Here is a 23504-nt window from a genome sequence, read left to right as displayed (position 1 = left end):
GCGTCTGAAGCCGTCTCGCTCCCATATCCAGGCTTGAAGTTGGACTGAAGTACAGTACATCTAGATTATCTGCTTCATTCAGGAACACCTGAGGCTGAGAAACTATCATGTGCTCCAACACCTCGCCCAAAAATTAAATATTGAGAGACTGGCTGGAGATTAGCCAGCATGGTGAGATTCAAATTCAAAGGTATTATCATGGGACAAGAAATGGGCCAAAGTTCTATTCATAAAGCCTGCCTCAACAGCAACATCTAAGTCAGATTGGATTCAAGTGATTTTGTCTGCAAAGCACTGTGCTGATTCTTCACAGCAGGCTGTCAAGTGGTCTGTTTCCTGTTCTTGTGGACGAGCACCTAATAGGTCCTTGACTGCTCGAAACAGCTCTGGGTAAGGCATTGGGCTCCCAGCACAATGCTAGCAAAGAAGAACAATTTCCTCACTGCTTGCCACCACCGTGAGGTAGACAGGTCTTTGCAGGTCAGCATGTTCATCCAGGATCAAATTCTGGGTATTTCTTGTCTCACTTTCCACTGACATGGTATTTGCATGGTTCAATGGATACTGCAACCTGGATCTCCCAAGTCATAATCCATACTTGCCTTCTTTGAATCAGTGGCAAATGAGCATTGCAATTGTGCCCATTTGTTGAAACCTTTTTTTACAGAGCACATGATGGGGTACAGTGGTGCCCCGCATAGCGACGTTAATCCATTCCAGGAAAAACGTCGCTATCCGGAAACATGGCTAAACGGAACGTAAAACCCCATAGGAACGCATTAAACTCTGTTTAGTGCGTTCCTATGGGGGGGAACTCACCGATAAGCGAAGATTCCCCATCCAGCCGTCATTTTCGCCGCCTCGGTAAGCGAGGGCAGGGCGCGAAAACGCTGCGGGCGGTCATTTTCTTGATCTGGCGGCCATTTTGGAACCGCTGATCAGCTGTTTCACTAACATCGCAATGCGAAGATCGGTAAGCGAAATGCTTACCGATCATCGCAATGCGATGTTTAGCCTATTAAAACATCGCAATGCGATCGCATTAGCGATCGCAAAAAACGTGTTACTATGCAGATTCGTCGTTAAATGGTGTGCTCCTTAAACGAGGCACCACTGTATTGTGGTATCTCTGGTGTGGCAATGAAACTATATGAAACTGATAAGGAGACTGGAAATCAGTATGAGATCTGGAAGCTGTCATTATTTTGAAATGAACCACAGATTCAGAGCAGAAACCCTGAAAATTCATGGGAAAAGAATTTCTAACTTTTGTAGGTTTTGTTGAAGCTTACTTCCATGTTCCAGTGGCTAAAACATTTAACCAATATCTGAGAGATTTGCAACCTGCTAGGGCCTATTTCAGTTCTCAAAGGCTTTCTATTTGGGTTGACTAAATCCACGTGAATTTAGACAATAACCTGGCAGATACCCTTTGATTTGTATTCCTGCATTGAGCAGGTTAAACTTGATGGCCTTTTAGGGCCCCTTCCAACTTCATGATTAGAGATGGGGGTATTTGTATACGAATATGAATATCCCCACACAGGTGGCGTTGACGAAGGTCCAGCCCCATGGGGCCGGACGGTCCACTCACTGATCCGCCATGGACAGCACGATTCTACCACTGGCTCCGCAGTGCGCGATCCGCTCACCACTCCTGGCAGGAGGCGGGAGGACAAGCCTCGCTGCAAGGTTGAAGAGTGGAAAGTGGATTGTGTGCTGCAGAGCCATTCGTAGAATCACGCCATCTGTGTCTGTGGCGGGATTGGTGAGTGGACCATCCAGCCCCATGGGGTCATTAACACCACCTGTGCGGGAATATTTGTATACGGATATGAATTCCCAAGGGACGTGGTGGCGCTGCGGGCTAAACCTCAGAAGCCTGTGCTGCAGGGTCAGAAGACCAGCAGTCGTAAGATCGAATCCACGTGACGGAGTGAGCGCCCGTTGCTTGTCCCAGCTCCCGCCAACCTAGCGGTTCGAAAGCATGCAAATGCGAGTAGATAAATAGGGACCACTTTGGTGGGAAGGTAACAGCGTTCCGTGTCTTAAGTCGCACTGGCCATGTGACCACGGAAGATTGTCTTCGGACAAAACACTGGCTCTATGGCTTGGAAATGGGGATGAGCACCGCCCCCTAGAGTCGAACATGAGTGGACAAAAATTGTCAAGGGGAACCTTTACCTTTACCTTTATGAATACCCCCATCTCTATTCATGATTCTATGACTTCTGGGCCAAGAGTTTTTACCAAGTTGATTGTACCTTTGTATTTATCCCTTTACAATGGAGAGGGAACTTGTTCATCTCTTTGCTCTCCAGACTGCTGAATGGCAGGAACTTTGACTTAAGGCTGGGTTTCTGGGAATGAAGGTCTGTGAAACTTTGGCAGGGCTTACTGACTGAAAGCATGCTTGGTTTTTGCTTTCTCCAGGTGTGGATTTTCTCCTGAGCTCAGAGGACCAGGTGTTGCAATTGGTGGCCCTTGAGATGAACTCGCAGCTATGCCTGGAGACCTGCTCTGTCTTTGAGTCCATGGGCCGGGTGGTGGGGGCACATGTGGGCGAGGTGGCGTGCCCCCTGGTGGAGACGATGCTACGTCGCACACAGTGCCACTTGATGGAGGGCAAACACGTGTTGGTGATTGGGGCCGGCGGAGTCAGCAAAAAGTTCGTCTGGGAGGCAGCCAGGGACTACGGGCTAAAAGTAAGATGCGGAAACCGGATCTTTGCAGCCCCCCACAGGCTGCAGGATGGACTAGTTAGAGCAGCACCCCCCCCCCCACAGCCCCTGTCCATATTGCATAAACTTTATGGGTGCCCTCTATACCCAGAGAGGTGTTGGGGGGGGGAAGCCAGAGACCACCACCAATCAAAAGGGGCGGCCCATTTCATTTGTGCCAGTGGGAGGATTCCTGGCCCTTTTTTGGCTGTGGCTTCTTCCCAGTCATGTTTCAGAGCTGTCTTTGAGGCCTACGGTCTTGTCAGGATGACTTCATGCAAAGCACTGGCAGCCTCAGTCCAGAAACAGATTCCTATTGGAAGAGTCACTGGGGCTGGAAGCAAGTTCTGGCCAGCTCTTGTGGATTTCGGGCATGGCCAGAGCTGCCTCATCTCACATCCTATGCTAGGAAGCAAATATGGGGTACAGAAAGTGTGCTCACAGTGTAGACCCTGGATCCTCGGTTTTCTCAAGAATGAGCCATTGTGTATTGGGGGGGGGGAGGAATATCCATATCTGAATTCATTTGCTTCTTTATTTTGACATCATTCCTTTTCCTGAATAGCAGCATGAGACACATCAACAGAATTTTTCCCCATCGACGTTTTTAATATCCTGTACAACTGTTTAAAAGTGCAGGAGCCCTGCCGATGAGAACCTAGGAGCCCGAGTGCGAAGGCAGCGGAGGAAATGCCCAGACAGTTTCTCTGATAAATCCCATTGCCTCCAGGCCCTGCCCCACTGACTTTTCTGGGTCTCTATAAATTCAGGATATGAGCACAAGTACCTTTCTCTGTGCTGGGATATGTCTGCCATTAGATGAGATGGAGATATAATGCAATTTCAGCCATAAACCACCTTGGGTTTGTCCGCCTCAAGATGTTATTTCTGGGGCCTGTAGATTTGCCTCAGGCTCCGCCACCAGCTGAGAAATATGACAGGAGGGAGTCTGTCCCGCTCAGTGGAAGTGGCAACGGCTCCGGAGACTAGATGAGAGAAGGAATGTTGGGAGTCGGGTGGGAAGCACCGTGGCGATATTAAGAATTAAACAGGGAAGAAAGAGATAACAGAAAAACCAGCTACGTAGTATTGAGGCCGGCAGTAGCGGCTGCAACAATTCCTTCCATTGACTTTGAAGGATTTAAGTGCTTCAGTGCCGACTGCCTCAGAGATTAAGGACTGTGTTTTGCTCCTGTTCAGAGTTCTTCCTCCGTCTTACAGCTCATCCCGGTATTGAGCACACTGGCCACGGATGCCACAGTCTAGGCAAACAGCTGCATCTTCACAATGGGATAGTCTGTATGCTTCGTTCAGGCTTCTCTTGGAAAACAGCTTTACTCTGGACTTGCTTTTTAAGGGGGAGGGGAGAAAAAATCTCTGCTTAATTTGACATTCCCTTGAAGTTGCTGGATGTCTCAGCTAAAAAGCATCAGCAGTGAAACGGTTAAAAGTTATCCCATCCATTCGCTCCCTGCTGATGGCTCCCAGAACCCGGTGAGCTGAATGGAGGCACCTCCCTGGCATTAAGCAAACCCAGATAAGGAGAAGATATGGAGAACAGGGGTACGATTCTTCTGTCCACCCTGGTTGCAACGGGTTTTGTCTTCTAAACTCTGTCACTTTTCTCCACCTAGTCTGCCAGCCTGGTTCTGGCCACAGAGTCCCATTCTCTCCCCCCCCCTTAATTTTTAAGGACACAGACCTCCAGACTCTAAACACTGTCACTGGAGAAAGAGAGATCTTAAGAGAACGTTCAGATGCCATCACCTTCCCCTTAAACCTATGGGTGGGGATGGAATAGCTGCCCTTCCACTGGAGTGCCCAGTTCAGTTCCAGTTGAGGTGGGGAGCAGCTGCCTGTGGATGATGCCTCCTTCCCAGAGGGCTGCTATGATGTGGTGAGCCTGGTCCCAAGGAGCTGGCCTTCTCTGATACGGCCACAAGTGACACATCTCTGATTTTTCTCCCACCTTCTCTGCATCTCTGCCCTCCTGTGTCTGCCCTTCCCTCCTTCCCACCCCTGCTTCCTCTCGCTCTCCCTCTCCTTCCCCATCTCTCTCCCTCTTCCTTCCTTCCTTCTTTCCTTCCTTTCTTTTTTTTTCTCATCTTTCCCATCCCCAGATCCACCTGGTGGAGTCCGATCCCAACCACTTTGCCTCCCAGCTGGTGCAGACCTTCATCCATTATGACACCACAGACCACAAGAGGGACGAGGAGCATGCCCAGCAACTGCTGGGGCTGGTGCGGGAGCGGGGCCTGCATCTGGACGGCTGCCTGTCCTACTGGGATGACTGCATGGTCCTGACGGCCCTGGTGTGCGAAGGGTTGGGCCTGCGCTGCAGCTCCCCCACCGCCATGAAGGTGGCCAAGCAGAAGAGCCGCACTCACCTCCATTTGCTGCGGAGGCGCAAGGAGGGGGCTCGCTGGCCCTCAGCAGCGCTGTACGCAGTGCCCTGCTGCCACCTGGAGAGCCACGCAGATGTGGAACGAGCCGCCGGCCACATCAACTTTCCTGGGGTCATGAAGTTAGAGTACGGGGCAGGGGCTGTGGGGGTCAAGTTGGTGGAGGATGCCCAGCAGTGCCACCTGCACTTTGACAAGATCTCCAGGGATCTGCAAGATGACTCGGACCATCCAGGCATCGGGCTTGGCTGGGGCAATGCTATGCTCCTGATGGAGTACGTCTCTGGCACGGAGCATGATGTAGATCTGGTGATCTATGAAGGGCGGATGCTGGGGGCTTTCGTCTCTGATAATGGGCCCACCCGAGTGCCCAACTTCACTGAGACAGCAGCCTGCATGCCCACTTGTCTGCCCCCTGACCGCGAGGCGCAGCTCATCCATGCTGCCTACCAGTGTTGCTTAGGCTGCGGCCTCACTGATGGTGTCTTCAATGTGGAGCTGAAGATGACGGTGGCTGGCCCCAAGCTGATTGAAATCAACCCCCGCATGGGTGGCTTCTACCTCCGCGACTGGATTCAGGAGATCTACGGCGTAGACATCATGCTGGCCTCTGCCATGATTGCCTGTGGGGTGGCACCCCTCTTGCGGGCCCGCTCTCGTCCCCGCATGCACCTGGTGGGAGTGATGTGCTTGGTCTCCCAGCACCTGCAGGTCCTCAAGTCCACTGCCAGCCTGGAGACACTCCAGGCCCTGCACGAGCGGGGCGTCATCCGCCTCAACCTGCTTGATGATGAGCTGGTGTCTAGCGAGTATGAGGAGCCCTATTGCCATGTGGCTTGTGCCAGCTCTAGTCGCCACGAGGCGTGCCTCAAGCTTCTAGGCATCTGCCAGGTTCTGGGCATCGACTCCGCACACTATCCCGTTGCCCACTTTCTCTCTCACTTTAAATAGCCTTGGAGATCATGGTTCCCTCAATCTGGAATTGATCTTGCACCTGCTCCAGAGAGGGAGCCTTGTCTGTCCCTCTCCTACATTGCCCTTTCCTTACTTACTTACTCCCTCACTTACAACTGGGGTTTGTACTGCACAAACACCCTGTTTCCTACAGTCTTGTCAAGTGGCTGCTGTCTCCCTCAGGAAAGGAGTGTGGCATCATCTGGTGCCATCTCTGGTAAGTGCCACGCCCACACCCCTCACACTCTCAAAGGGGCTGACCCTGCTTTTGTTGGGAGGAGATGCAAATAATTGCAGTGTCCCACCATTCCTCTATTGTCACAGTGAAGAAATTGTCTCCTTTCCCTTTATTTGCAGTTCTTGTTAAATGTCTCACATCTTTGTTCCTGGCTTTCTCCTCCCCAAAGCCTTTTACAGAGGCAAGTCCCAGCCTCTTCATCTTCTCTTTCTTCCACTGAGGAAAGGCTGTTGCTTTCCAGCCAGATGAGCCCTAGAGAGAACCTTCCTAACACTTCAAAAAATCAGTGGAAAAGAGGGCTTGGGGTCAAATATTTTCCAGTCTCTCATCAGGCAGTGATCATTTGAGTAAATCGGCATGTGCTGATCTTGAGCACAAGCTCTTTCCTGGATCCAATCTTGCAGATTCCACCAATTTACAGGCTATGCCCTAAAAAATGTCTTGGCCAGCCTACTGTAACAAAAGGGCCACATGCAAGCCTAGAATAACTGACATTTTACAGAGCAGCAGAACATGAAGACATTTAGCAAGCTAGTTCTGCTGCCTCAGCATTTGCCAACCCCACAATTAACATCCTAGTGCCTCATGATCTTTTTAGAAGCTAATGAGTACACACAAGGCTGTATTTATTGGGTAATCATAGAAATAATGCAGGGTACAGTAATAGAAATTCAGTGGTAATGCCTAGCATGCATTTCCAGGCAGGAGGGAACTCGCCATCTGCTCATGAGACAACCTGCTGTAACTATCTCCCCATCTCTGTAATACCCTAAAAGATACGATAGTAGAGCAGCACTGTGACAGCTCTTCCAAGCACAATAACCCATTAGTACACAAAACTCTTGCAAAAGACTGCAGCGCCTGCACTGCTGACAACGTAAAATAACAAGCCTTCCAAGGGAATCCCTGTGCCCTTGAAGACCCTACACAACTAAGTAATTGTAGTGCCAGCATTCCTGAGTGTTTTTGCAATAAGCCACAGCCTTGCTACCCCTTTGAATTATGAAGAAGTAGCAATGCTTCATCCATTAATCTAACTGTTCTCCAATCGGTAATGTTACCTAGCACCAGCATCTTCAAAAACACCTATAACCAGCATAAAGAGAAAGAAGTAAAAAACAAATAGAGCTCTGATTGGCACAGTGGAAGAGTCTCTCGTCTTTGTCATAGTTCACTGACTTGCTGCTGCTTTCGTAACAAAAGGCAGAGAAGCGGCAGGAGGAGGAGGCAACTAAAGGACCACAGGGTGCAAAATGACTGCTGCCAGGAAAGGGGGGGGGTGGTGGCAGGGATTGGGAGCTTCAGAGGTCCCACCACTGAGTGACTAACAGCAGGGCCGTTAGTTAGATGTGGCCTCTTAAACAGACTCACGCCCCTGCCTAGCTTCCTGTCTAGTCCTCCACTGCCGCTTCTGTAATCAGGCAGGCATAGTAGTTCCTCCCCCAATAAAATGCCATGTAAAAATATCCTGACTGCAGAGGTGTTATTTGCACCTGCTCCACAGCTCAGCTTCCATTCAGAATGGCTGAAAGAAAATGGATGTTGAAGATGTGCTGAGAGGCAAATGGATTTGAGATGACTTCGCTGGGTGGAGGAGACCCTTTCCAATGCCTGTGGATCGGTTTGCTTCAGAAGGGCTTCCAGGTGCCTCTGTGGATAGCTGTTCCTAAAGGGGAAAGGGAATTTGCATTCCAGAGTTTGGCTCTACACCATCTTACAGGAAGAAAAAAATACTGTGCTTCCTTACTCATACCAGAACGCTGCTTCAACTGTATATTGCCTTGGGCACTGGCTTTTACAGGGTACTGCATTCTCTTCTATTGGGGGTTATTGAAGCAGTTGGACTGGAATGTGTCCATCACCCCCTCCCTCCTTTCCAAAGGGAAAGTAAAAAGGCCTTTGTCTTAAGTTAACAAAATAACTTGCTCTGCATCATGAAAGCTAAGGTAGGAGTAGTTGTGCTTTCCAGACGCTGACCTCGGTTCTGCTGTTACCTGTCCTTCACCAGCATAGTAACCAAGTCATCAGAAGAACCAGTCTTCTCTGGATAAAGCATGACAGTTTTCGGGTCCTGCTACCAGAACCAAGGCTTCCTTCACTGGACCCATGCCAAACATCTGTCTTCTTACTACAAAACGATCATTTGTACCGAGACCAGAGTGGCCATGAATTCCAAAAATGTTCTATGAAGAACACCAGGTTGTGTGAGTTCAATGATGGAGAAAACAAGGCAAACTTCCTTAATTTGCATGAACTTCCATTCATGAAGCAAGTCCATGTTTTCCCTGAATTTGCAACACTTTGGCCACGATGAGGGTTGCTAGGTAGTGTGAGAAGAGTGCTTGGGCAGGGGGCTTTGAGGAGAGTAAAGGAAAGAAGTCCAAAAGCAGAAAAGGAACTGTTGCCAGGAAGAATGAATTGGGGGGGGGGGGAGAGTAACTGCCAAGCTAATTCTCTTCATTGTGGAAGATGCATGATCCCGTCCCATTAATATCTTATAGTTTTTAACCACTTCCTTTATGGATCCTAAGATATCTCAGAATTCATTGCATCCTGGATATTGAGATCCAGTCCATACATTGCCTCTCCTCAACATGAGTAGCAGACTCACAGCTGTTTGTCCAGACAGAAAGTATGTTTGCAGTCTAGTTCTAGCATAATATTTGTGTGCCATCAAGTCAGTTCTATTTTATGATGACCCTTTTCAGAATTTTCCTGGTAGAGAGTACTCAGAAGTGGTTTACCATTCCCTTCTTGGGGTGCTCTGGGACTTTGCAGCTTGCTCAAGGCCATACAGGCTGGCTCTACTTACGGGAGGCACAGTGAGGAATCAAACTGGCAGGCTCTTGCTCTTCAGCCAGATACCTAGCTAACATTACTAGCCCCATACTGCACAACAGGGATAGAGAATTTTGGGCTAATACTGTAGATGTCCAAGCTTTCCCACCACCTCCTACCAACCAACCACTCAGCCAACCACTTCTAGGAGAAGGCTGAGTTCAAAGATTAGACTTTGCCTCTCCTTTATTGGAAAGAGTAATCCTGGCAAAAATATATGCTGGAGAAGTCCCTGCCCACTAAAATGATAATACAGAGCATGTCTTGTAATATCATCCAACCTGCAAAGAGCTAGAGAGATTCAATCCTAACCCTCCCCCCCCAGGGTTTCCCACTCCTGAATAGGATTTTAACTACAATCTATGGATATGATGCTATAGAAGACAACAGCTAATTAAATTCATTTTATTACATTCTATCCTATCTTGCCACTTAAAATACACTCAAGGCAACTAATGTGATAAAAAATTGGGCAATAAAGTCCATTCAAACTACTACTCGGTAAACATCTAAACAATTTAAAGACATGTGGTTTCCCATTCTAGAAGCAGCAAGACTAAGAATCTGCATTTAGCATGGAGACAGATTAATGAATGAGTACATTTTTGGGGTACTTTTCAGTTCACTATCCCTTCATTAATAATGAGTAAGTTAGTTACACAAGTGCTGTCAAGTCAGAATCAACTTAACAGTGGCTCTAATAGGGCTTTCAAGGTAAGTAAGATCTTTATTAAGTGGTGGTTTTACCAGTTCCACTCCTCCAATTAGTGTTCATGGCTTAGTGGGGATTTGAATTCACGTCTTCTCACCCTAGTTTGTCACTTATCCACTGCACCCTACTGGGTACCTAACAGCGAGTAAAGCAAAATATAAATATATAGATATAGCAAAGGAAATCTGGATTTCTCATAGAAATTGAGCCCAAAGCTGCCCAGTGTCAGATCACAATGTAGCAGTTGTGACTAATGCCATTGAGTAATTACTTTTCCTGGAGGAAAAGCAATGAATGGCCAGTGTCCATTTTTTAAAAATAAGGCACCCTGCCAACAGTTCCTGTTATCACAGATGTGTTTTTCCACAGATGTAGTCTACACTGGCAATTTAAAAGGCCAGTGCCAGCCCTCAGGCAGGATTTAACTTTGGGCTCTTCTAGTTACTGACCCCTGTTCGAAAGTCATTTGGTAGTAAAAGACCTCATGTAATAATAAATAAAGCTTATTTGCAACCACCAGCATGTTTAGAACTGGAGAAAATATCTACAAAATATCAGAGCCAAAAGCAATGGAAAGTATCCTGTTGAGTAAACACAGAGTGTAAGATGTAGGTGCAATGCCCTGTGCAGCCTGCATTTTGCACTGCTGTGAGCCAGCAATAAGGTAAGTGCCTTGAACTGAATTTGGGAACAAAAAAGTAGCCGCAGTGGCTTGGTGTTCCTAGGATGTGCTCATTCCTCTCGGTGGTTGCCAAGAAGTCAGCAGCAGCATCTTACTTCAGATCCCAAGGTACAGTATCTTCCAAGGGCATGTCCAAAGATCACATTATATTACAGAAGCTGTAAAAGTTTTGCTGAATTATAGAGGTCCCTCCTAAAAGTGTCAGAGCCTCTATAGTGGATGCAGCAAGCAACATGCTACTAATAGACATAACTACTGCCTGCTCATCCAGTAGTGAAGTCCAGAGTAATTAAGACAACAGACTTGTTCACATCACAGGTACATGGAATATTCCAAGGATGGAGATTCCCCACCAGCTTCACCTCCATCTTACCTGCATTCACCCTTATCTTTAACCACTGAAATAAGGGTCTCCAGACACTGATTTATGACCTAGTCAATCACACCTGTGTTTTAGGGATTATACATGTGTCTATTACAAACACATTTATACCCCTCCACAACTCTCCATTATTTCATGTATATTTTAAACAATACTGGTGTCATGAGGAAGACCACAAATTGATTCCCATAGAGTTCATCAGCATCACCAGTTACAGTCCTTGGAGTGCAAGCAAATAACTTCCAAAGCATTCCAACTAATGCACCGGTTTAAAAAGAATAGTACCATCCATAGCTCTTAAAGGTGCTCCAAAATTCAGTGAGATTGTCAAGAAATACAGACCTTCAGACAAAGAGCCCATGAGAGTTGCCAAATGAACAGTGTTGACACGTTTCATCCAAAAATACATGATTTGGATGAAAGGAGAATGGGGAAATGTGAGAACTTACAGTTTTCATATATCTAAAAATGTGTCATTAAAATCTTGGACAGGAATGGCTTATAAGGGACCCTGAAGATAGGACAAGAAGCAATACATGAGCAATTTAGATGTAATTATTTGTAGAAATTGGAACAAGTTGCCCAAGGAAGTTGTGAAAGTTCTATTTCTAGAAATACTTAGACAAGCATTAAAAGCCTGTCAGCTATGATTAGGATCTTGGGAGTCTTATTTGTATTTTCTCCCGTTATTCTATTTTCAATCTGTGACTGTGTTTTCATTGTACTGTATATTTCACTGCAGACTAGGAGTGCAATTACACAGCGGAGAAAATACAGTTTGATCCACTGTGATTCACACCTGTGGAAATTGGGTTTCCATGGGTGAAATCATTGTAGCTAGATAACCATTTGGCAGAGTCAGCAGAGGCAGAGAGCTTAGATTTATCCAGAGCAAGAAACTGCATTAAGGTGCTAAAAAGTGCTAATTGGCAACCTCCACCTTTCTCTCATTCTACGAAGTGCCCTAGCAATAGTGCTGGGTTGAAACTTTTTTAAAAAAGAGATGGCTTGGAGACAAATGGGACTTGGTTGGGGGGAACTGACACCTCTGTGAGCACCTCTTTGCATCAGGTCAGGCAAGTCCACTGGGCAAAAAGAAGACAAAAGCATTACTGTGACTGGAACAAATTTAGTAGAAATGTGCACTAGCATCTATTTGTATTTGGAATTAAAAATTACAGATCTTTGGATTCAGAATCCAATTCAGAATTTCCAAATATCCAGGACTCTGTTATAATCAATAATATGAATACTATGTAGTCATTATTTTCCCCTTTAAAAACCACAAACACAGTCAAACCTTTTTAAAGGGTTTCCCTGTGTCCTCTGACATCTTCCCAGTGATTGTGCCAAACAAAAAGAATGCACACCCATCAGCCAGTTTTCTACACCCGTCTCAAGCTTTAAATAGTAAACCAGAAGAGGCTAGGCTAAACCTGTGGGGGGGGGGAACACTTTGCCAACTGGATGAATGTTGAAGAGTGTCTTCCACTAGGATAAGACTAGCTGGGCCATTTGTAAGTCTCTTAATAGACTGAAGTGAAGTAGAAAGAACAAAGAAATAATCAAGTAAAATGGGGCTACTTGGATACAGGACAGATCTTCTGTGACTGTGGAGAAATGCAATCAAAGCTGCACTTATATGCATGCAGTTTATAACTTACTATGTGTTCAAAAAAGATCTAGTAAATAGCCAACCTATAGAAGTAACCCAATTCTGGTCAAAAATAGTTAATTTGATTTTAATTTTACCTATACTGTATTTCATACATGTCCAGAATTTTAAACAGTACAAAACTGATACAAGTAAAGAAGACCAACAGCCAGCAGTGCCTAGTTATTAGGAAAAATCAGGAAAAAGCCACATAATCATGGAAACAATGTAAATAAAGGAACAGATACATACATACTTTATTGTTACAGCATCAAGCTATACATAAAACAAAACTGAATGCAGAGCTTCAAGTACTTTCTCTTAAACCAGATAAGCCAGGCAATCTGGGGGTGGGGTGGCTCCCCCTTCTCTGCCTTTTTGAAACTCAAAGAATTTCTTTTTAGCTAGGGGAGGAAAGAATGTCCAGGAACAAGGCAATGCCTCTTAACAGAGTTGGAATTAGGAATTTAGTTAAATGACCAGGAACATTCAATTTAAGCCGAATAAATGGGTTTACCTGGTGTTAGGAAATAACTAATGGGCATCCTGATTGAACCCTGAACAGTGGGAATGCCAGCAGATCATTCCCCAGCAGCGTTGGGGAAGCAGAGGACAGCTTGCCGTGGGGAGTGGGCAAATACCTTGGGCAGCACTGGCAGACAGATTGGAAGAGCAGGTCGCCTGTGGTGGGTGGGAACTGCCAGTAGCATGGGGCACAGCACAGTTGAGTGAGTGGGCACAATCTTGAAGTCACGGTTGGATGAATGAAAGGGAGAAGGAGGGGGCAGCAAACCGAAGCATGGCATACCTAGTCCTGTGAGCAGAGTGTGCTCTTCTCTCTTGCTAAAAGGGGATTTCAGGGAAGCTCAGCAATGGTAAGGTGACCTTAAGGAAAATAAGTTTTTCCAGGTTCCAGGTGGGAGCAGTTTGGACTCAGTGTTCTCTGACTGAGAGAAAACTCTCCCACTGCCACTTTGGCCAAACCTACCCCAAAAGATTCCTTCTCAGCCCAATAAGACAAGGGATCAGTCTCTTTTGGCTTACAAGGCTCCTGCATGTATGCCTCTGCCATGTCTTCTGATGTTTGTGTGTGTGTGTGTGGGGGTGTCTCTAGAGGACAGGCCCTTGCCATGCTGGTCAAGACAATATTCCAGAAAGCTTGACCTGCTTTTGCAGGAGTGAGGGAATTGAACTCTACACTATAACTGCTGGCACTCCTGTTTGGCATGCTATGAATGTGGTTAGTTTCTTCCTGCTCTGTGTGATCTCTTGGTGCTTAGCTAGACCTTCTTCATTAGCTGCTGCTGCATGTAATGGAAAGTTGGCTGGCACTGACCTCCTCTTCTTGCTGCTTAATATCTATTCCCTGTTGTTTAACTTGGGGGTCCAAAATGGTTGCTAGAACATGATCCACCTTCTTCAACAAGGAAGGGAAACTTGTAGTGCAGCAGATCCTTCTTGGCCAGGGCCACCACTTCAGGATGGAAAAAGTGCTTTTCTTCTAACAAATCCCCCATCCACCAAGACTATCACCTCATTATGCCTTCCATCATGCCAACCATGTCCTGTAACGCTATCTCCCCATGCTGATTGCACTATCAAAACTTTGGAGGACATAGATCACTTGACCTATAATGACCCCACTCTTCTCTGCCCAGACCAGAAGCCACACCAATGGAAATCTCCAGTTCTTTGCTGCCCCAGCCCTTTTTCAAGCAGGTAGGAAGTGGAGTGCCATTGAGTTTTCACATCCCGGATTAGCTTGATGTAGTAGCAGTCTCAATTTTTCTTGTCTCTGCTGCAACAGCTCACTGTTCTGGATACTATGATGAAAATGCCCTGCCCACTCAATTATATTAAGTATGCATGTTTCTTCCATACCCCGCAAAGCACCCTGAACGACTAGATTGAGAGTGTGGGCCATGAACTGCCACCACATATGCCCCATTGTCTGTGACAAACAGACTTTGTGTTTCTGTAGCTAGACTCCACTGCTTTGGGCATGTTTTTCAGGTCCTCTTGAATGTTGAGAGTGCACCTGTATCCCGCCCTTGTATGTTGCCCTATGCCTGATGTTTCCACCTCCCAACAATATCCTGTCATGGAGAGACAGGCATCTTTTTCTCAAATATCTGTGCTCCCACCAACTGCTGCTATACCAGTTACTAGACACAACCTTGCATGAATGGTCATTCAGGACTATCATTTCCCCTAGGCAACAAGTAATTCTGCTATTTTTGTTCTTGCAGAAGGCTTTTTCCTGCATCCCTCCAAGTTCCTTCAGGGTAGCCTGGAACTTAAGATGTAGGTCTGACATTTGCATCCTTCCACCTCCCCCATCGACCTTGCCTGGGCTTGTTACTCAACCTCTGCCCTCTAATGACTCTTACCATTCATAATTAGTAAGCCATTTGCCCTCATGGTACCCATTTTATTTGCCAGCAGCAATGCCCTGTGTCTTCTGGTGGTTGAACATGCTACTATTGGAGAGGTGGTCCAAGTTCTGCCCACGCTTTACCTCTAGTTACATGCACCTTCTTGCAGTGCATGCAACTCAGCCATGCGAGCAACTGTTGCAGTGTAGAAAAGGCTTCCAGATTATTGACCTCTTGACAGCTCCAGTTTTTTGACTGCATGCTCCTAACAAAGATTGCTAACTTGTTATCACTACTAATTCAAGCAACTGGTGGGGCAAGTGCAGCTGGAGGGGTAAGGGTAAGGGTAATTTTAGTGTCACATGCTTCTGAAATACGGGCCACCTGAGTCCCCTCAGTCTCCTCCCCCCATAAGATGTACAGTGGTGCCTCACTTAACGAGCGCACCGTATAATGACAAATCCACATAGCGATCCCATTTTCGGGATCGCTAATGCGGAGGCATAGCGTCGGCCCCAATGGGCAAAACTTGCATAGCGAAGATCGGTAAGCATTTCGCTTACTGATCTTCGCTTTGCGACGCCCGCAGATCAGCTGTTCGGCGGTTTCAAAATGGTGTCCGGACGCCTAAACTGGCAGCGTGCAGCGTTTTCGCGCCTTCCCCTCGCTTACCGAGGGTGCGAAAATGGCTGCCGGACCCTGGAAACTTTGCTAAACGGTGAGTTTTGTGCCCATTTGGAACAATGGGCTTCCCCGTTCCATTTAGCAAAGTTTTCACATAGCGAAGGTTAATCCAGAACAGATTAACCTCGCTATGCGGGGCACCACTGTATATGCACTTGAAGGGAAATTCTCACCAGCCAAAATGCTACTTTGCACAGGAGAGATGTGCTGGGAATGAGGTAAGCCCTTCCTTGAATATGATAGAGATGCATGGTATGGATATGGAAGGCAATGTTTGGTGCTCTTCATAAGTCTCTTTCCAGACTATAAAAAGCAGCAGCACTGTTGCTGCCCAAATTCACACTGTCAGTCTAAATGCTGATGCCATCCTTCTCACACATTAGCTCTTTGGGGGAATAGTGCCTTCTTCACCATCTTTTTTGGCCTCTTGCCATGGCTTGATTGCACAAAGATGTCACTGAAACACATATGAGGTTCATTTATGTCTGCCCCACCTTAAACCAGATGCTTCTCTGCCACACACACACCCTGTACTGCTGCCTGCTGCTCTTTCATAGTGTCAGTGCTGAACAAGGTGGCTTGATGACAGATTTTCAGTGGGTAGGGCTCATAACAGCAGTTTAAAGCTGTCTTTTTCCTCTCCCACACCTCTCAACTACTGCAGTGGGTGCAGGCAGTATTCCTGCAGCCTTCCCCAGGTGTCTACTTCTTCCACACTCATGTTTCACACTACCTGCAGACTCTACCCAAGGAACAGTATTTTATCCCGATATAGGTAAAGATAAAGGTTCCCCCTGACATTTAGTCCAGTCATGTCCAACTCTAGGGCGTGGTGCTCATCCCTGTTTCCAAGCCATAGAGCCAGCGTTTGTCCAAAAACAATTTCCGTGGTCACGTGGTCAGTGCGACTAGACACAGAACGCTGTTACCTTCCCACAGAGGTGGTACTTATTTATCTACTCACATTTTAACATGCTTTCGAACTGCTAGGTTGGCAGGAGCTGGGACAAGCGATGGAAGGTCACTCCGTTGTGTGGATTTGATCTTATGACTGCTGGTCTTCTGACTTTGCAGCACAGAGGCTTCTGCGGTTTAACCCGCAGCACCACCATGTCCCTGGCAATCCCGATTTAGCAGAACACAAACTCTTCAATGAAAATCACACACACATACACAGCATCATGAAATTAATACATATCTGTTGAATAATCTGTATATTTGTCTGTGTATAACAAACTCTTCTCCCCCTGCCTGATATACTCCAAAAGCGTCTAAACCTAATATATTTCCCTGTTCATTTATAATGTACCTTGAGCGTTCAGAAAAGGACACCGAGACAACTGCTGCAATGTATGCATACAGCAGAGCATATTCTAAGAGCATATGCTCAAGATATTTATAAGCAGCTACACCACTTTCCAATCCAAAAGAACAAATGCAAAAAACCCCCACTTTTTGGTGTCTGTGCCGGCTTCTAGATTTCTTTGGTGCAGCCATCATTTACAGGTTTTGCTCTCACTCGGCACCCTCGATTAGAAAACCCTCCGGGCTTCCCTTTCACTTCTTCCTTGAGCAAGCCAAAAGCCAACCTTTTGCTTTCTAATCTATAGGAGTAAACGGGACTCCAAATATTAGGAATTTTTGTTACAGATGTTCAGAACTATCCAAATATGGTATTATTCCGTGAATTTTGAATATTTCCAAATTTGAAGATACAGTACATCCCTACAATTTAGACCACTTCTACTGGCTGAACCAAGAAAATAAGATCATTCCACAATGGGCTTCCCTGCACTGAACCTATGTAATGTAGTTGATGTTTTTTTAATTTAAATTCATCTGTGACCAGTCCAGTGCAAATTACAGGGTAAATGGCTAACATACTTGCCCTAGAAGTCTAAACCCTGAATCTTAGAAGACAATTCTAAAGACACCTGTGTGTTTTACATTAATCAAAAGCCAGCAAAATTTCTTTTTAATTGGGATTGCAGTAGAATGGCCATTCATCCTAGATTTTTTATTTAAAATGCAGCCTCTTGTGGGAACACCTAGTACAGCTAATAATCAGTGGTACTTTTCATAGCTAATTGAATTACTAGTTATATATAATTTTTACCATATGGCCTTGGATGCAAGGTAAAGATTTGAAAATTTTATATTAACTGGAGCTCAGTTCCCAGCAACCATTTCCTAGGCTATAAATCAGATCTCAATTCCTCAGCCTTCTATAGGTTATACCTGCTCATTCATTAGGATGGTAAAAGATGCTTATAGGCTGGATGGGGAACCCCCACAGGCTGCATCTAGCCCATAGGCTAGAAATTCCCCATCCCAGTTGTAGCTTGAACATTTTTCTTCAGAGATGTAATTAAGATCCTTGCATCATCAAGTATTATAGCAGCTGTAATCCATAAAACTGTGACAAAAACAGAAAGGCATACAAGTATGTTTCAGGGATTTATGCAATACTGGAAGTAACTAAGAAAACTGGCATTTGCTGAACTTGTAAACAGTCTGGTTTGCTGTCATCACAATCTTGCACAGACATCAAACCTGATAAAATGGAATTTGTGACACCAAAGCTGATGGAATTTCTATTAGTTGTGTCTTTCAAATGCAGGCAAGTGGGACTCACCTTTTCTGTAAGTATCCCACATGGTCAGGGCCTGGGTACAAACACTGCAACCATGTGAGGAAGAAGATCATGTGTGTCTTTCCCATGCAGTTGGTATATCTGATATACCGACATGGCTGCAACATTCTCATACAGCCCCTTACTACATGGTGTTGCATCACAGAAATACTACTACAGCTGATCTATGAAGAGAAGGAAGCATTTGGTAGGATACAAACGAAAAACAGCAGAGCAACACAGAGAAAAAATACAGAAGTCATTATTTTCCTCCATAAAGTTATATATATGGTAACAACTTTGATAACTTTCCCATGGCCTTTAAGTAAGGATAAAGCTTTTTACATTATATATTTTTACTTTTAAGAATTCTAATACGTTAAGAGATACATTTTCTGCCTTTATAGTCTATTAGCCCCTATATTTTTAAGATGTAACTTAAAACATTCTTAATTTGTCTTTTTTTTACTCTTATAGCATATGCTCCTGTATTTTATATTCAAATACTGTACGATCTAAGTTCTACCTAAAACTTAAGTTTTAACATTTGCATCATTTTACAAGTTGCAGGGAAATATTTTAAGTATTTGTGTCTACCATTTTCTTCATAGCTGTAAGATTTTTAGATTTTACAAGAAATCTGAAGTAATTTTGTTTATATGTAACATGGAAGCAATGTAGATAAATAAAGCTTGTAGAATTAGACAAGTTGATATTGCCTGAAATTATTGCAATATGGGAAACAATTACACTTTGATAGATGGATTTTGATGTAACTTCTGTGATGGTTTGGTTTCATCCTGGAATTAACCATGTACAGTTGCCAGCTGTGATGAACACTGGCTTCTGATTATATATTTTTTGTAGACTCGGGGGGTGGAGATGAGGGGGCATTAGCACAGCTAACCTGACAAAAGATCTCAGGGATGTTTAATATGAGGACCTCCAGATATTGTTGATACTGTCATAAGAGTGGGGGGGGGGATGGATGATGATGACAATTTAGATGCCCTAGAAAAACCTTCTGTACATAACTGGGGATTCTGGGAGTTGTAGTCTAAAACATCTGCTGTGCCAAAGGTTTGTCACCCCTGGCAGAAACATCTTTGGGCAGGCATGGCACACCAGGCATTATTTAAGTGTTTATTAGTGACATGAGCATGGCCACTCTCCTGAATAGACCGGCTGAAGTTGGAACTGTTCTTTCACAGTCTAAGCCAGTGGTTCTTAACCTTGGGATACTCAGGTGGGACTGCAACTCCCAGAAGCCTTCACCAGCTGTGCTGGCTGGGGTTTCTGGGAGTTGCAGTTCAAAAATACCTGAGTAACCCAAGGTTAAGAACCACGGGTCTAAGCAAAATAAACCGCATCACAACTCCATCCTTATTAATTTTTGTTGTTTTTTGTTTTATTCTGTATTATCCCATTTGGTGTCATTAGCTTGCCCCATTCTATTTATTGTTTAATCCATTTAAAACAAATGTATATTTAAATTCCAATATTGTAATTATTTAAATTGTATAATTTGAATTTTATTGAATCTTCTAATTTACTGAATCTTCTAATTTGGATATAATTTGGAGAAGTAATGTGGGGTGGGTTAATCTCTGTTTAACTTAACATATTATATTTTTGTTTTATGTTTTAAGGTCACTATTAGATATTATACGTTAATTTGTTATTATTGTTTATTGTATCATTGTATTATTCTTTTTCTTTGTTCTTTGTTTTTCTTTTTTCTATCCCCCTCTTTCTCCGCCCCCCCCTTCTTGACATGGACAGGAGGGCCTGTTTCCCCAGCGAGGTGTCTAATATCGGTGTGATAACAGGTAGAGGGAGGTATAAAGGTGTTGGCACAGTGCCTACTCGTGTCAGAAGAACAGTGAACAGATGTCTGAAGGCTGTTCACTGTTCTGACACTGTGACCAACTGCCAAAATCGAGGTAGGCAGCCCAGCTGGCCCTCCACTCTGAAGTTGGTGCTTCTGAACGCCAGGTCTGTATCCAATAAATCCCAGCTTATACAAGACCTTATTCTGGATGAGGATGCAGACCTGGCATGCATAACTGAGACCTGGATGGGTAGGGAAGGAGGGGTCCCTTTGACCCTTTCCTGCCCTCCGGGTTATGCAGTGCAGCACCAGGGCAGACTGGAGGGGCGGGGGGGGGAGTTGCCATTGTTTATAGAAAATCATTAGAGGTTACTAGGCGCTCCTCGCTTGTGAGGCCAGGTCTGGAGGCTCTCCATGTGTGGATTGGGGCCAGGGATGGTATTGGGATCTTGCTGGGTTACCGCGCTCCCAGCAACCCAGCCACCTCCCTACCGGAGCTGGCGGACTTCGTCTCCGCGGCACTGTTGGAGTCCCCGAGACTTTTGGTCCTGGGTGACTTCAACATCCATGCGGAGGCGGAGGTATCCGGGCCAGCTCTTGAGTTCTTGGAAACCATGACTTTCTTGAACTTGTCCCAACATGTCAACGGCCCCACACACATGGGTGGCCATATGCTTGATCTGGTCTTTTCTACCGAGTGTAGCGAGCGTGGTCTGATGGTGACTGACCTTGTGTCAGTCCCCTTGTCATGGTCAGACCATTACCTGATAAAATGTAACCTCGCAATGGCGCTTCCCCCCCGCAGGGAGCAGGGACCTATTTTGATGGTCCGCCCTCGAAGGTTACTGGATCCCATGAGATTCCAGGATACCATGAGAGGGATTCCAGCGGCACTGTCTGGCGCTCCTGTCGAAGCTCTGGTCGATGGTTGGTTCTCCGCCGCCACAAGGGCTGTTGACACGATCGCACCCAAACGCCCTCTCCGGAGTAGAGCTCGGCCAGGACCCTGGTATAGCCAGGATCTACGAGCAATGAAGCGAATAAGGAGACGGCTAGAGTGCACTTGGAGGAAGGAACCGACGGCTTACAATAAGATTGCTGCCAGGATCGCAACTAACCATTACCTTGATAAGGTAAAGGCTGCTAGAAGAGCTCACGTCGCTGACCGGATAAGCGAAGCTTCTAACCGGCAGGCGGAACTTTTCCGTATAGTTCGCGATCTATCCGGAATTGGCCAGGGTGAAGGGCCTCCCACTAGCATCTCACCTGACCAATTTGCAGCGTTTTTTAAATCCAAAGTGGAGGCCATCCGCCGTGACCTTTCTCCTTTTTTAAATACAATGGATCGAGCAGAGATGTCCAGCGCTCCGTCCTGCCCGGTAATTCTCGATTCTTTTCAGCCTGTAACATCAGAGCTGGTAGACAAGGCGCTTGATCGCTGTCGGGCCACCACCTCTTCTCTCGACCCTTGCCCGGCCTGGCTAATCAAAGCAGCCAGGCCAGTAACAACTGAATGGGCCACTGCAATAATTAATGGGTCTCTCCAGGAGGGCAAGGTACCCCTTGCCCTCAAGGAGACACTCATTAGGCCCATCAGGAAGAAACCAAATCTGGCGGCGGATGAAATTGGCAATTATAGGCCCGTCGCCAGTGTGTCCTTCCTCAGCAAAGTGGTTGAGAGGGTGGTGGCAGACCAGCTTCAGGCGCTCTTAGACGAAACCAATGCTCTAGACCCATTTCAGTCGGGCTTCAGGCCACGCTATGGTACAGAGACGGCACTGGTCGCACTGCTGGATGACCTGTTGAGGGAGGCCGATGGGGGCAATGTGTCCTTGTTGGTCCTCCTCGACATCTCAGCTGCCTTTGATACCGTCGACCACGGTATCCTCCTGGGGAGGCTCTCCGAGCTGGGAGTCGGCGGCCTGGCACTTGCCTGGCTCCGCTCCTTCCTGGAGGACCACCCCCAGAGAGTGCAGATTGGGGAGAATGTCTCGGCCCCGTGGAATCTCAATTGTGGGGTTCCACGGGTCGATCATCTCCCCAGTGCTGTTTAACATCTTCATGAGGCCGCTGGGCGGGGTCATCAGGGGGTGTGGGGCATCGTGTCACCAGTACGCTGATGACACACAGCTCTACATCTCTTTTACTCCAACTTCAGTGGATGCCGTCCAGTCCCTTCAGCGCTGCCTGGACACCGTACTGGAATGGATGCAGTCAAATGGATTGAGGCTGAACCCGGACAAGACGGAGGTCTTGAGGGTGGGTGGCCCTCCCGTCAGTGGCATAGGTGACTCCCTTTCTTTTGGAGGGACGACCCTTGCCACAAAGAGTGAGGTCCGCAGCTTGGGGATACATCTGGACCCGGCACTAACCATGGAAACCCAGGTGGCGTCCGTGGTCCGTTCTGCCTATTTTCATCTATGGCGGATTGCCCAGCTGCGGCCATATCTTGATCGGGGGGCCCTCACTACTCTAGTCCACGCGCTCGTAATCTCAAGACTAGACCATTGTAATGCACTCTACGTGGGGCTGCCTTTGAGGCTCTTGCGGAAACTCCAGATGGTCCAGAATGCAGCAGCCAGGCTTATTAGTGGGGTGAGAAAATATCAGCACATCTCCCCCACTCTGGCTGCACTGCACTGGTTACCTATTCGTTTCTGCATCGACTTCAAAGTATTAATGATTACATATAAAGCCCTAAACGGTTTGGGACCTCAATATTTGGCAGATCGCCTCCTCCCACCCAGATCTACCCGAGTCACCCGACATAGCCAGCAGGGACGGCTGAGGGGACTGACGCCGAGGGAGGCCCGGAAGGAGAAAACAAGAAACCGGGCCTTCTCGGCAGTTGCCCCTCGGCTGTGGAACACACTTCCCACTGAAATTCGGCTGGCACCCTCGCTGGGTGTGTTCAAAAACCAACTAAAAACATGGTTATTCAGACAGGCCTTCCCCCCAGTCACCTAAGTTCCTTCCCCCTTTTTTCTGGTTCTTAATGTTGCCATCTTGGATAATATTAATTATAATAATTGCATTATGTTAGTTATTCTTTTACATTGTTTTAATGTGTTTTAATTTTTGTAAGCCGCCCCGAGTAGACCTTGTCTAGAGGGGCGGGGTAGAAATTGAATAAATAAATAAATAAATAAATTGACACTTCATATTTTACATAACTGTTTTTCCAGTGCCAAATATTTTTGCCATAGAGATAACTGGGAAGTAAACATCTGTACAGAACAGGCAACGTTGGCTTCCACATATGTTCAGGCTGTTTACACAGCTTATAGAGCTGAGTCTTGGGGCCTGGACACGTTTGCAACAAAAACAACGCAATGCCTTAAAGCCTAAAATGTTGTATTTGGCATAAGATTTTATAGATTGAAACCTACTGCATGAGATT

At 46.2% G+C, this 23504-nt stretch overlaps 1 protein-coding gene across 3 annotated transcripts in view; it reads left to right on the top strand.

Moving 5' to 3' along the window:
* Window positions 1–7780, top strand: part of CARNS1 (carnosine synthase 1) — a 34052-nt gene extending 26272 nt beyond the window's left edge. For all 3 annotated transcript variants that reach the window (XM_072985381.2, XM_020806021.3, XM_072985382.2), the window contains exons 9-10: window positions 2434–2705; window positions 4841–7780. In XM_072985381.2, the coding sequence (XP_072841482.2) occupies window positions 2434–2705; window positions 4841–6073 (1505 nt within the window). In that variant the 3' untranslated portion in view covers window positions 6074–7780. The remainder of the gene's footprint in view (window positions 1–2433; window positions 2706–4840) is intronic.
* The last annotated feature ends 15724 nt before the right edge of the window (window positions 7781–23504 follow it).

This window comes from Pogona vitticeps, chromosome 1 (genome assembly GCF_051106095.1).
Source record: "Pogona vitticeps strain Pit_001003342236 chromosome 1, PviZW2.1, whole genome shotgun sequence".
NCBI classification, from domain to species: Eukaryota; Metazoa; Chordata; class Lepidosauria; order Squamata; family Agamidae; genus Pogona; species Pogona vitticeps.
The sequence above is the reverse complement of the archived record's forward strand: the minus strand, read 5'-3'. Positions and strand labels throughout refer to the sequence as shown.